The 13,131-nt window shown below is 38.9% G+C and overlaps 1 protein-coding gene across 3 annotated transcripts; it reads right to left on the reverse strand.

Moving 5' to 3' along the window:
* Positions 1 to 953: 953 nt before the first annotated feature.
* LOC142547112 (serine/threonine-protein kinase BSK1-like) lies at positions 954 to 10,563 on the reverse strand. 3 transcript variants are annotated; one of them, XM_075655211.1, is made up of 9 exons: positions 9,897 to 10,563; positions 9,651 to 9,786; positions 9,218 to 9,351; positions 8,990 to 9,095; positions 3,016 to 3,101; positions 2,626 to 2,814; positions 2,002 to 2,166; positions 1,798 to 1,911; positions 954 to 1,319 (listed from the first exon to the last, which is right to left on the reverse strand). In XM_075655211.1, exons 1-9 carry the CDS (start codon positions 10,230 to 10,232, stop codon positions 1,269 to 1,271), a joined length of 1,317 nt encoding a protein of 438 aa, XP_075511326.1. In that variant the 5' UTR covers positions 10,233 to 10,563; the 3' UTR covers positions 954 to 1,268. The 3 variants fall into 3 exon arrangements, with proteins under 3 accessions (XP_075511326.1, XP_075511325.1, XP_075511324.1); XM_075655210.1 differs by having other exon boundaries at positions 954 to 1,332; positions 9,233 to 9,351; positions 9,897 to 10,562; XM_075655209.1 differs by having other exon boundaries at positions 954 to 1,332; positions 9,897 to 10,561.
* Positions 10,564 to 13,131: the final 2,568 nt, after the last annotated feature.

Below are 13,131 nucleotides of genomic sequence, written 5' to 3' on the forward strand. Positions count from 1 at the left end.
AACTGTGCAGAAATAGACAGACTGAGACTGTTCGAACAAATGATTTATCAAAAAAATCAGTTGGGTTCTACTGAATAGTATTTAAGATAGATAAACTGAGAAATAATAGGCACAAAATTGTTTATGGAAGTTCGAAAACTTCAAAACTCCTACATCACCCATTTTTCACGGAAGAATTGCACTAAAAGACTTTAGTAATTACAAACAATTTAAAATCACCCACTTTAGTAGGACTTAACATTATCTAACTGAAACTCTTAGTAAACTCCAATCTAAAATTATTTGAGTGGTAAGATTCTCTCACAATTACACAAATTTCACAAGGAAATTATAAGCACAAATTTGATCCTCACAATGATCATTTAATAAATTATCAACATGTGCTGGCTTTTCAGTTTGGCTCGCAGAAAACTTTTTCAAAGATCAGTTGGCTTTCAAAAGTTCAGAGATAGATTATGTAACTATGTAAGTTTCAGAGCTTGTTCAACTGATCTAATTATAGTTTAATCTACAACGGTAATCTTTTCAAAATAATATATATGTTTCCAAATATATATGTCGATGTCGTCACCTCATCATTATTTCTGACATGTCCTGGTAGTGCGCAGAAACCTACATTCTGTTAAAATTTAGTAACTTTTGGTGCGAAAAACTTTATCCGTTATTTCACCTGAGCTACGATGTTTTATCATTGATTATACTGATTCTTAGGAAAATGTTTGAATTTGGACTTACTGATCGACTTAGATAGACTGTTAGTTGAACTTCATCATTTAACCTTGAATCAGTTTGACTATCAATATCCTTCTTATGCTTTATCAGTTTGGCTCTGAAACTAGTTAAACTCCTTAGAAAACTTCTTCTAATGAGTATTCAATTTTCCTTCTTGAATTCAGTTAGATCATGCTCTGTAATTATCTGTTAGATCAGTAACCTTGTTAAATCACCAAAAATTAAAATGTTCCACCGGAATAAATGCAACATATGGGGCCACAAAGTACTTGTACAATTGCTGGAAAAATAAAAGCTACCTTCCAACCCCCAAAAAATATATAAACTTGAAAAGCAGAATGATGATCATCCTCTCCCACCAGCTTTTTGCTTCTTTTCTTCGAGTCCAGCAGCCTCCTTTAACATGTCAGCAGCATCCTGGTGCATGTCCAGTTTGGCAAGGGCAACCGACTGCATGTAGAAAGCTGTTGCCCAGTCTGGATGCACAATCTGTGCTTGCATTGCATCTCGAAGGGCCACATCAGCTTGATCAGACATCAGATAAGATAAACTACGCCGTGCATACACGGTTGGTGAAACCATAGTTCCTACGTCGATAAACTGCGTAATCAATAGGAAAACAAACCATGATAAGGGCAGGTGAAGTAAAGAAACATCACTTCACTTTTTACCCTTGAACAAATTACTCAGCCAATTATCTGTTGCTTGGTTTCCGAGATGCTTGAATCTCTCTTAAACATAGATGCAAAAAAGGGTGGTATCTGAATTTTTTCCTTTTTAACCTTGTTTTTTATTCATCTTCAATAGGGAATTTCTGCCTACAGATTTAGAATCATTACCACTGCATTTCACTAGTCATATTTTGTTTTGTCTCTCTAGTTAAGGCAGTAAGAGGGACTCGAGCTACAAATGAAAAGGAGCACCACCTGCTTTTCATTTCTGTACATTTACATTTTCTCTACTTTAATCCGGGATATTAAATGGATCAAGTTAAATTAAATTATTGTGCAAGCAATTACTTATTTACATCCCATAACAACAGCAGGAAAAAATGAAAGCCCAAACCTGTGAATAACAATCAATAGCAGTCTTAAAGTCCTTGTCACGGAATGCATAATCTCCGCGCTTTCTAGCATCTAACATATCTCTCATCTGCTGGGTCCATTCTTGAAACGACAACTGGAGAGGGTTACAAAAAAATGCAGTTAAAATACAGAACCTAACATTAGAGGGATGTGTATGTGCATCTACAACTATGAGAAATAATACCTCGTTTGTTCCTTCATCATCCCGATAGTGGGTGGTCACCAGTATTTGGTGTATTGCTGTGAGATCCATCCGAGAACAGGCCTCACCCATTGGTGAAAGAGGGCGCTGAGGTGTAGGGGGATCTTCTTTGTGCTTCGAAATTCCAAGCATGACATAAGAAGGAACCTGAAGCCCCGACGATTTGTGGTTAGATCAAATTACATCCAGTCACTTTCAAATTTGCAAGACGCAGTCTGTAGAATAACGAATGTAGCTTCACGCAACATCTGATATAAAGTATTCATAGGGAAGAGACATGCTATTGTGTATGGGAAACATTTTACTGCTCTTAAACCTTAAGTAACTGGATGGCTGGTCATTGAGATGACGTAAATTGTACTAAACTCTGTGAAGTTCAGAGGAAGACATTTTTAGCAAACAAGTGGCTATAAAGCGGTAACCATATGACAAGTTCCCAATGTCTATTATCTTAGAGGTGTCTGATTCTTAGTTTTCTATCAAACAAAAAAGAGGTGTCTGATTCGTAATTTATTAATTTTTTTTTAAAAAAAAAAAGATTCCAACAAGTATAATGAAAATAGTAGTACCAAATGAAAACACAAGGAATAGAGTTAAGATTCATACATCAGATTTTGGATGTAGTGGAGAAAGAGTAGAAACAAGATCCTTTACATTAGGCCTTTCCCTAGGTTCGTATTGCAAACAACTTGAAGCAAGACCAACGACTATTGTAGCTTCTTCTGTAGAAAACCTTCCCTCCAAATGTGAATCCATCAGTAGAATGATGTTTTTACCTCGTATCACATCAAGAGCCTGCACATAATTCGAGTTTAACAAACCATTCCAGCAATATAATAATTCATACATGAGGAGGGACCAGCCATTAATAATAAAGTTTATAATGTGATTCTCTAATTTCTAGAATTTTATGTGCGAAGAAGTAATTTAAGATACCACGTTGCCCATTTAAAGTACACTAGACCACAATGTAGTTAAATAATACAAGCTACTCACATGACTTGGAGGAATGTGCTTTCCACTTAGCAGATCCAAGAGTACAGTGCCAAAGCTGTATATGACACTTTGTGGTGTTACCCTTCCTATGATACAAAATATTGTCAACAAACTATGCATGGAAAATGGAAGCTAACGGTTGCTTGTTCATGGCTGACAGCCCAACACATTAACAATAATTATAATGCAACACCAGCAATAATGAGTCATGATAATGGAAATATCACAGTTTTTTTCTTTCGCTTTTGGGATCTATGATGGCTTTTCATAGAGTTTTAAAAAGAAAGTTGTCATCAAAGAAGCTAAGAGATAATTTAGAATATACGACAGGAAAACATAAATCGACGCCCATTACAATCAAATATGCCATTACATTGGGTGGACGATTATGTGAATTATGAAAACATTAATTGAAGCTTGAAAGTCATATACATCATTCACAAGTTCGGTGCCAGATAAAGAGTAACTTAAAATGTGAAAAATTTTGTTGGGTGCCCAGTGGAAGCTTCATATCCAGTTAGTCCTTGTGTCATAACCAATTCTGCGGACCAAGCAACACATAAGCGGTCGAAAGATCTGGTTTACAAGATACACACGCACGGCCGATTTAAACCAAAAGATTAGGATCTTTTTTTTCTTAGCTGTTTGATTTGTTTTCGATAGGATTTGGTATTTAGGATCGGGTTGTTATCTTTTCAAATTTTAGATATGGTTGGTAGTTATCTCTAGGGTTGGGAGCTAGGACTCTTTTGTATTTATACCCATTCAAGGTTGAATAAAGGAATCAAGAATTTTCCAGCATAAACACGTACTAAGAGATCGCGAGGTTCTCTCTATCGAGCCTCACCCGTATTCTTATAATTGGTCGTCGAGGAAGGAAATCTAATAAAACAACTTGGAATCTGGATTCCAAGGTTTCAGTTAGTAAGCGACCCGTTACACGATCAGTTACAAGGGAACACGACAAAGTGGTATCAGAGCAGGGTGTAATGGGTGATTCGGCCATTTCGAAACAACTGGATGCATTCATGAAAATGTACATAGAGGACAAGAAGGCACAGGACCTGATTCAGCAAGGATTTCGAGAACAACTGGAAGAGCTTTCCCTCTCCTTGGCGGCGGTTCGAACAGAATCCCTGCAAAATAATGATGTTGACAGTAACGTGAGGGGCTCAAACGATCCTCGACGCGGCGGACCCGAGAGGGGAGAAAATTTTTTCGGCGGACAGCGCTATACACGGCTAGACCTTCCCCGATATGATGGGCTTGCTGATCCACTCGGGTGGCTCACCCACTGTGAATTTCTCTTCCGACATCAGAACACACCGATCCACGACCGAGTAGGGATCGCAGCATTTCATTTGGAGGGGGATGCGCAATTATGGTTCCTAAAAGTAGAAGAGAACAGCCCCAACATGACGTGGAATGAATTCAAGGAGCAATGCCACTTACGTTTCGGCCCAATCCTACGCTGCACTAAATTGGGAGAACTCTCTAAATTGAGACAGACGAGTTCCGTGGAAGACTACCAGAAAAAATTCGAACAATTAATGGCTAGGACGACCAACCTATCACAAGATCAGCTGGTGGAACTTTTCATTAGCGGACTACAGGAGGGTATTGCAGCAGAGGTCCTCATCCATCTTCCGCTGGACTTACCCAGAGCAATGCGCCTCGCACGATTATATGACGTACGTTCCGTTGCGCGTTCCTCCCATCCTACAAACCATATTCGCCGTAATACTGCCCAGCAATCAACAGGTCCGTTTATCCGGCGACTAAATCGCGCCGAGATGGAAGAACGCAAGGCGAAAGGATTGTGTTATAATTGCGATGAATTATATCTTCCAGGGCATCGCTGTAAGAAGTTGTTCTGGATAGAAGCCGTGGATGATGCAATACAGAACGATGGCCGAAATACCCCTATTGATGAAGAAGAGCCAGCGGTTTCAATTCATGCTTTAACAGGTACACAGGGGGCACAAACCATGCAAATCAAGGGCTCGATCTCACGTAATTCACTCCTTGTCTTAATTGATTCGGGCAGCACACATTGCTTCCTGGATAAATCATTAGCTCAGAGTCTGGGGCTCTCAATGGAACCCAAAGCTACTCTCCGGGTCTTGGTGGCAAATGGGCGACGAATTCCTTGTGCAGGAGTTTGTAATAACGTGGTTTTACGATTGGGAGAGTATAAATTCTGCATTGATTTTGTTATTATTCCCTTGGGAGGTTTTGGGGCGATCCTAGGGGTCAATTGGCTCAAACTGTTGGGTTCCATCCAATGGGACTTCGCCAACATGTGTATGCAGTTTATGTCTCATGGGCAGAAGGTTACTCTACAAGGAAACATCACGGACCACCCTAGATCAAGTGGCCACCTCGCTGCCATACAATTACAGAAGGGCAGGGATCAAGAGCTACACGACCTCCTCCTAGGATTTTCAACAGTCCTTGCGGAGCCTTCGGGCCTACCACCCCTCCGCAACTTCAGTCACAAGATCATTCTAGAACACGGGACGAGCCCCATTGATGTCCGCCCATATCGTTATGCACACTCCCAGAAGGATGAGATAGAGAGGCAATGTACCGAGATGCTGTCCAAGGGGTTTATTCGACACAATACATCTCCGTTCTCCTCACCAGTCATCCTAGTTCCTAAAGCCGATAAAACTTGGAGGTTTTGTGTCGACTACCGGGCTCTAAACGCAAAAACAATCAAGGACAAGTTTCCTATACCCATCATCGAGGAATTATTGGACAAGCTATTTGGTGCTTCCTTCTTTACAAAACTAGATCTACGCGCAGGCTATCACCAAATTCGCATGGATCCCGGAAGCATTCCCCTGACAGCATTCCGAACGCACCATGGGCACTACGAATTTGTGGTTATGCCATTCGGCCTCACCAACGCACCCGCCACATTCCAAGCCCTTATGAACTTTGTGTTCCAAGCGTATCTACGGAAATTCGTTCTCGTTTTTTTGACGACATTCTGATTTATAGTCCTACATGGGAAAGTCATTTACATCACCTGCATATAGTTCTCACTACGCTGCAGCAACACCAGTTGTTCTTAAAACGCTCAAGTGTTTCTTTGCTCAACAGGAAGTCGCATACTTGGGCCATGTGATCTCCCAATCAGGGGCTAAGGTTGATATGTCCAAAATCGAGGCCATCGCAGATTGGCCACAACCAACCTCACCAACAGCTTTACGTGGGTTTCTCAGGTTGACGGGATATTATCGTCGTTTTGTCCGAGATTACGGATTGATTGCTGCACCGTTGACTGCTCTGATTCGGAAAAATTCCTTCAAGTGGTCCCCGGATTCTACCACAGCATTTGAGAAACTTAAAAAAGCCCTCACTACGACCCTGGTTCTCACTCTTCCGAATTTTTCCAAGCCCTTTGTCGTTGAATGTGACGCCTCGGACTCGGGTATTGGGGCAGTACTTCAGCAAGGCGGCTGTCCCATTGCTTTTTTCAGTCATTCATTCGCCCAGCACCACAGAAAATTACCAGCCTACGAGAAGGAGCTAATGGGTTTAACAAGGGCAATCCGTCATTGGCGCTAATATTTTTGGGGCCAACCTTTTGTCGTTCGCACAGACCACTACAGTCTCAAGTACCTACTAGAACAACGGATTGCAACGCCATCCCAACAACGCCGGCTTTGCAAGTTATTGGGGTTTGATTTCACCATCGAATACAAATCTGGAAGTTTTAATACAGTAGCAGACGCCTTGTCACGACGAGATTCTTCCACGATGTGCGTCACAGCTGTCTCCATCCCATCGTGGGATTTTCTAGCTGATATTAAAGCAGAACACGCCCACTCAGACGAAATACAGCAACTGATTAAGAAAAATACAGGTGCGCAAACGCAGCCCAAGTGGGCTTATGCTGAAGGCATTTTACTGTATAATTCGCGTATATTTTTACCCAAGACGTCCCCATTGATATCGCGAATTCTTGGAGCCCTGCATAATTCATACCATGAAGAGTATCAAAAAACGTTTCAGCGAGTGCATCGCGACTTCTATTGGGCAGGTATGCGACGCCAGGTGAAGGACTTTGTGGCCACTTGTTTGGTTTGCCAATGGAATAAAGTTGAACATCTTCAACCGGCGGGACTCCTCCAACCCCTGCCGGTACCTCACCAGATTTGGGCAGATATCTCAATGGATTTTGTGGAGGGCCTCCCTTCTTCACATGGAAAAAGTGTGATCTTCGTTGTGGTGGACCGCTTCTCAAAGTACGCTCATTTTATTGCAATCACTCACCCCTATACTGCTGTATCAGTGGCCCGCATATTCTTTGACTATGTGTTTAAACTGCATGGCCTACCCGAATCCATTGTCAGCGATCGGGATGTCACTTTCACAAGCTCATTCTGGAAAGAACTGTTTCGGTTGCAAGGAACCAAACTTTGTTTCAGTTCTTCATACCACCCTCAATCAGATGGACAAACGGAGGCTGTTAACCGAGTTTTGGAAATGTATTTACGTTGTTTTACTAGCGATTACCCAAAGAAGTGGGGGGAATGGCTCACTTGGGCGGAGTATTGCTACAATACAAGTTTCCATTCTTCATTGCGTGCCACCCCGTTCGAGGTCATCTATGGGAGACAGCCGCCTAGACTCTTATCGTATTGTCAAGGGGTAGCTCGCCTCGAAGCGGTAGATCAAGCACTGATGTCTCGAGACAGGGTACTCCGGAACATCAGAGACAGGCTACTGCATGCACAAAATCGGATGAAGGTGCAATATGACAATAATCACCGGGAACTACAATTCAATATCAATGATCTGGTCTTGTTAAAACTCCAACCGTATCGCCACTTAAGCCTAGCGGCACGAGCAAACAGGAAGTTATCTCCATGTTTCTATGGACCTTTCAAGGTGTTGGAACGTATTGGGTTGGTTGCCTATAAACTCGAGCTCCCTGAGACTGCCAAAATGCACCCCGTTTTCCATATTTCATTCTTAAAACCTTTTCGAGGAGCAAAAACATACGAAGCCACGTTACCAGCTCTCCCCTCGGGCGAGCAGCTACTTGCTCCTCAAGCTATCCTCGACCAGCGAGTTCACAAGGGGAGAACGGAGTTGTTAATTCACTGGCAAGGGTTGTCACCAGCAGAAGCTTCATGGGAAGATGTGGCATTATTTTCAGAGCGATTTCCAGCCTTTGTGTTTGCGGACAAACACCAATCTCAGGGGGTGGGTGATGTCATAACCAATTCCGCAGACCAAGCAACACATAAGCGGCCGAAAGATCTGGTTTACAAGAGACACACGCACGGCCGATTTAAACCAAAAGATTAGGATCTTTTTTTGCTTAGCTGTTTGATTTGTTTTCGATAGGATTTGGTATTTAGGATCGGGTTATCTTTTCAAATTTTAGATATGGTTGGTAGTTATCTCTAGGGTTGGGAGCTAGGACTCTTTTGTATTTATACCCATTCAAGGTTGAATAAAGGAATCAAGAATTTTCCAGCATAAACACGTACTAAGAGATCGCGAGGTTCTCTCTATCGAGCCTCACCCGTATTCTTATAATTGGTCGTCGAGGAAGGAAATCTAATAAAACAACTTGGAATCTGGATTCCAAGGTTTCAGTTAGTAAGCGACCCGTTACACGATCAGTTACAAGGGAACACGACACCTTGAAATCAGATGAGATTTCAGGAATAGTTACTTCATCTTAAAGTAACCAAGATGTCTCATCCACTAACCAGTCCTGCCATTCATAAGCATGTTTTTCAATCAAGAACTTTGGACTGATCATAAATCCATGAGAACAAGTGCCAGATTAAATTATTGAGCCAAAGAAATGGAAGATCAAACAAACAGCATAACGCAGGCCGGTAGATCCTCATGAGTGGTACAAGAAGGATCAATAGACTCAAACCTACAAATGTTTCCACACACAAAAATAAAGAGTTTCCCTCAATAGAACATCCAGCAAAATTACCATTTTTTAGATATTCTGGGGGAGTGTAGGCAAGATTTGTGCTATAACTTTTTCCATCCTGACTGTTTTTCATCAAGCCAAAACATGAGAGCCTAGGATCACCATCCTGCAAAGTCCAATCATATTTACATCATTCAAGGTCTAAAAAAAAATAATAGCACAAGAATACTCTAGAACAAACAAGTAGGCAGCTGATTCTATTCACAATGACAAATCATAAGACAATACTCCATCGAAGAGAACCCTGTAGGCATTGAGGTCGTGGTACAACAGATGACCTTCATCGCCACAGTATGCCAAGGCTTCAGCTATATAAAGTGCCACTCTCAAGCGCATGGCCCATTCAATGGTCTGACTCTCCCCTATAGAATTTAATGGGATAATAGCATCACTAAAAACTGTCACAATGGATAAGAGTGTGTGTGTGTGTGTGTGAGCGGGCGTAATGCAGCTATCCCGCAATCTTGATTATCAAAATAAAAAATTACCAAAAATCATATTCTTCTTAATATCATCTTTAGGTCCCAAGTGCTACATTAATTTATATATCACTTCAGGAAAGGATTGTGAAGAATGACATTAACTCATTGATGGGGCATTATAACAAATTTGACGCTGCTTAAAAGCAAAATCCGAAATGTAAGAAACAAAGATAACATACAATGAAATAAATGCTTAGCAAGTGTATCATTGGGCATGTATTCTGCAACGAGCAACCTCTCATCACCATCACAGCAATACCCTATTAAATTTGCCAGCCTTTGGTGCCTCAACTTGCCGACTCTCCATGCCTCCTCCTACAACACAAATCAATGTATGGCATAACTCAACTATCTCAACATCCCTCCGCTGTAATATTCCACCAGATTAGATACACGTATTAGTGTCTATCATAAAATTGCAGTACCGCAAACTGTTTCGGGTCCGACCAAGCCATCTTAGGAAACTTCTTGACGGCGATCCACCGGCCGTTCTGGAGGCGGCCTTTGTAAACAATATTCGGGGCTTTTTCACCGCTTTCTGAGACAATAAAATCCGGGCTGAAGTTATCTGTGGCAGACTTGAGGTCCGCAAAGGTGAACTCGGAGAAAGATGGAACCCCGGCGGCAGCTACCCCTGACCCCGAGTCGGGTCCTGCGGTCAGGTGTCGGCCGGTAGAATTTTGAGCTGGGCCGTGCGCCTTGACCTTATCGTTCCCCAGCTGCGCCTCATCTGGAGGAAACTTAGAAGCTAGGCAGCCCATGGCTCAAACACTCCGCAATACTGTTCAAATACCCTCCTGTACTTATCTGCTCAGTGTATATGTAAAATCACCCTTCTCACTTTCAGGTGCCAAGACTATGATTATTTATTAAAGAAAAGAGCCCAACAATCCATACAGATTTGAGAATAAATTGGAACAGCTAAAATCCTATTATATATCAATAAATAAAAAAGGGATCTTTCTTGGTTTCGCTGTTTGTTCTTGAAATATGATATAATAATTAGTAGCAGACGATCAAAAAGCTTAATAATCTCCTCACAGTTTTTCATCAATCTTCAAACTTTGTTACATGCAGTTAAAAGGATTGTTGGCCGGGTTTCCTACAGTACGAGGGACCATATATATATTAATCTATACATACACATGTCCAAGGTTGTTGGTATTTATTTACTATTAATTATGAAAGAATTAATGATTTGATTTAGTGGAATTTCAGGCTGGTTTAGCTGTGGAATATTGAACATTAAACATTAAATTATGGCAAAAAACTCATGTGAGATGGTCTCACGGATCGTATTTTGTGAGACGGATCTCTTATTTGGGTCATCTATAAAAAAACATTACTTTTTATGCTAAGAGTATTACTTTTTATTGTGAATATCGGTATAGTTGACATATCTCACATATTAAGATTCGTGAGAGCGTCTCACAAGAGACCTACTCTAAATTATGAATAGTTCTCTTGTAAGACGGTCTCACGAATCTTCATATGTGAGACGAGTCAACTCTACCGATATTCACAATAAAAAATAATATTTTTAGCATAAATAGTAATATTTTTTCATAGATGACCCAAATAAGATATCTGTCTCACAAAATACGATCTGTAAAATCGTCTCACACAAATTTTTGCTTTAAATTATGGCTAATGATTCTTGATGACGTTTAGTCCATTCAAATGAAAATTATTTATCATTCTTTTCCTTTTTCTTTTTTTTTAGTCAATTATAACTGAATATGATGTCATCCGAACCCAACTTAATTTGGATCCAATTTTTATATGATAATTACTATATATTAAATTTGAGATACTTATACTAACTTGATTTAATCCATCGATGTGACACCCGACAACAAACTAGACATATAACTTGAAAAAATACACATTCATTCTCTTATTTTGATCTTTTTTAAAAAAAATCCATTATCTTGTTCAAATTTTGTAATCTATATTTATTAAGGCTCAAACATTTCTGATTTGTCTACATTTATTATAATTATAAGTAATTAAATAAAATTTATAATAAAAAAACTACTTTAAAGTTAGAAATATATTACATTAAAGTCAACGTATAATATATTAATTTAAACACAAAAAGCAAGTTTATACCGTCTAATAATGCTTACAATTTCCATTTCCGTGATTAATATCTCAACATAATATTGGATGAGGGAGATGTTCTTATCCAAAGAGGACGCGTCGCATTCTAGGATGGATCAGATTGATCGATGAAAATATTAACACGGAATCACCATCATTATCTCAAACATATGTGAGACGATTTCACGGGTCGTATTTTGTGAGACAGATCTCTTATTTGGGTCATCCATGAAAAAGTATTACTTTTTATGATAATAATATTACTTTGTATTGTGAATATTGGTAGGGTTGACCCGTCTCACATATAAAGATTCGTGAGATCGTTTCACAAGAAACCTGCCCCTCAAGCATATCTATTTTTATTTTTTTTAGAAAAATAATAAAACAATCTAAAGCAAGTACTAATTATTGTGGAATATCACAATCATATTAATAATAATTATTTGGACATACTTTGTAATGAAGAAAGAAAATATTCTGATCTAATTAACATGAATATTCAATAAAAAAAAATACTATTAAATATAACAAAAAAAAGTGAAATATATATTTAAGACAATCGAAAAAAATAACACGTGCATCCGAAAACGAAGATGGTATAATTTTTCGAAGATCCTATAAAAAATATAAATGTTCCAATTACTACTTTATTAAATATGAAAGAATAACATATCCTTGGCTTTTAAATCATCATGGCTTGTAGTGGCTTCTCTTCTGTAACGCCAGCAATTATGAAATTCGCCGTCCAAATATTGTCTCATTTGATGGAATAACTCGCACTCACTAATTTTTTTTAATCATAAAAAACCCTTTCCACAGCATTTAATTTTCAATAACTTCTCATTAAAGTTTTAAAACAAGTAAAAAATAAAGTCCTCACTTTCAAAATCATTTGGCATGTTCCTCTAAAGTGGCAATGTGTGTGTGTGTGTGTATATATATATATATATACTAGAAAAGTGCACGCGCGTTGCACGTGAACAACTAAACTGCTGAAATATATATAAAATTTTGATAATATTTAAATGAATTAAAATAAGGATATTAGTATTTATTAATTGAAATAAATCAAACTACAAAAATTAAAAATCATGATCATAGACGGTATATGAATCAGAAAAGTTGTCTTATCCACATAGCACATTTTTCAATATGCTTCTTGGTTGATTTTGACAACTCAACAACTCTTTGTCGTAGTTTTTATAATATGCGTATAACTATTTTGGTATACTCAACAAGTATATGATCATCTTTAACTTATTATGTTATTTAGAATCCTAATCGAAGATTTGACATGCTTGTAGTTTGCTTCTCTATCACGACATTTTTTCAGTTTTCTACATTATTTTTATCCGGTAATCTTATATTTCGACTATTTATTATTATTTTTTGAATGATTTTTCAGTTTATGATAATCATCAACTGTAACTCCTAAGAAAAAATTCTTTTAGTCGTGATAGATTTTTACTTGTGTGTAAAAGTATGTATAACCTATATATCCTTCAACAACATAATCAATGAATGATGTTGTAATTTCTTCAAACATCGTGATATTTG

This window comes from Primulina tabacum, chromosome 5 (assembly GCF_025594145.1).
Source record: "Primulina tabacum isolate GXHZ01 chromosome 5, ASM2559414v2, whole genome shotgun sequence".
Lineage (NCBI taxonomy): Eukaryota > Viridiplantae > Streptophyta > Magnoliopsida > Lamiales > Gesneriaceae > Primulina > Primulina tabacum.

Excerpts from the sequence above, each read along its gene's own strand:
- LOC142547112 (XM_075655209.1), bottom strand. The coding sequence starts at position 10,232 with ATGGGCTGCCTAGCTTCTAAGTTTCCTCCAGATGAGGCGCAGCTGGGG. Across the intron at positions 9,352-9,650 it reads TGCTAAGCATTTATTTCATT|GGGAGAGTCAGACCATTGAA; the intron begins GTATGTTATCTT and ends TAAATTCTATAG. Across the intron at positions 1,912-2,001 it reads ATGATGAAGGAACAAACGAG|TTGTCGTTTCAAGAATGGAC; the intron begins GTATTATTTCTC and ends AACCCTCTCCAG.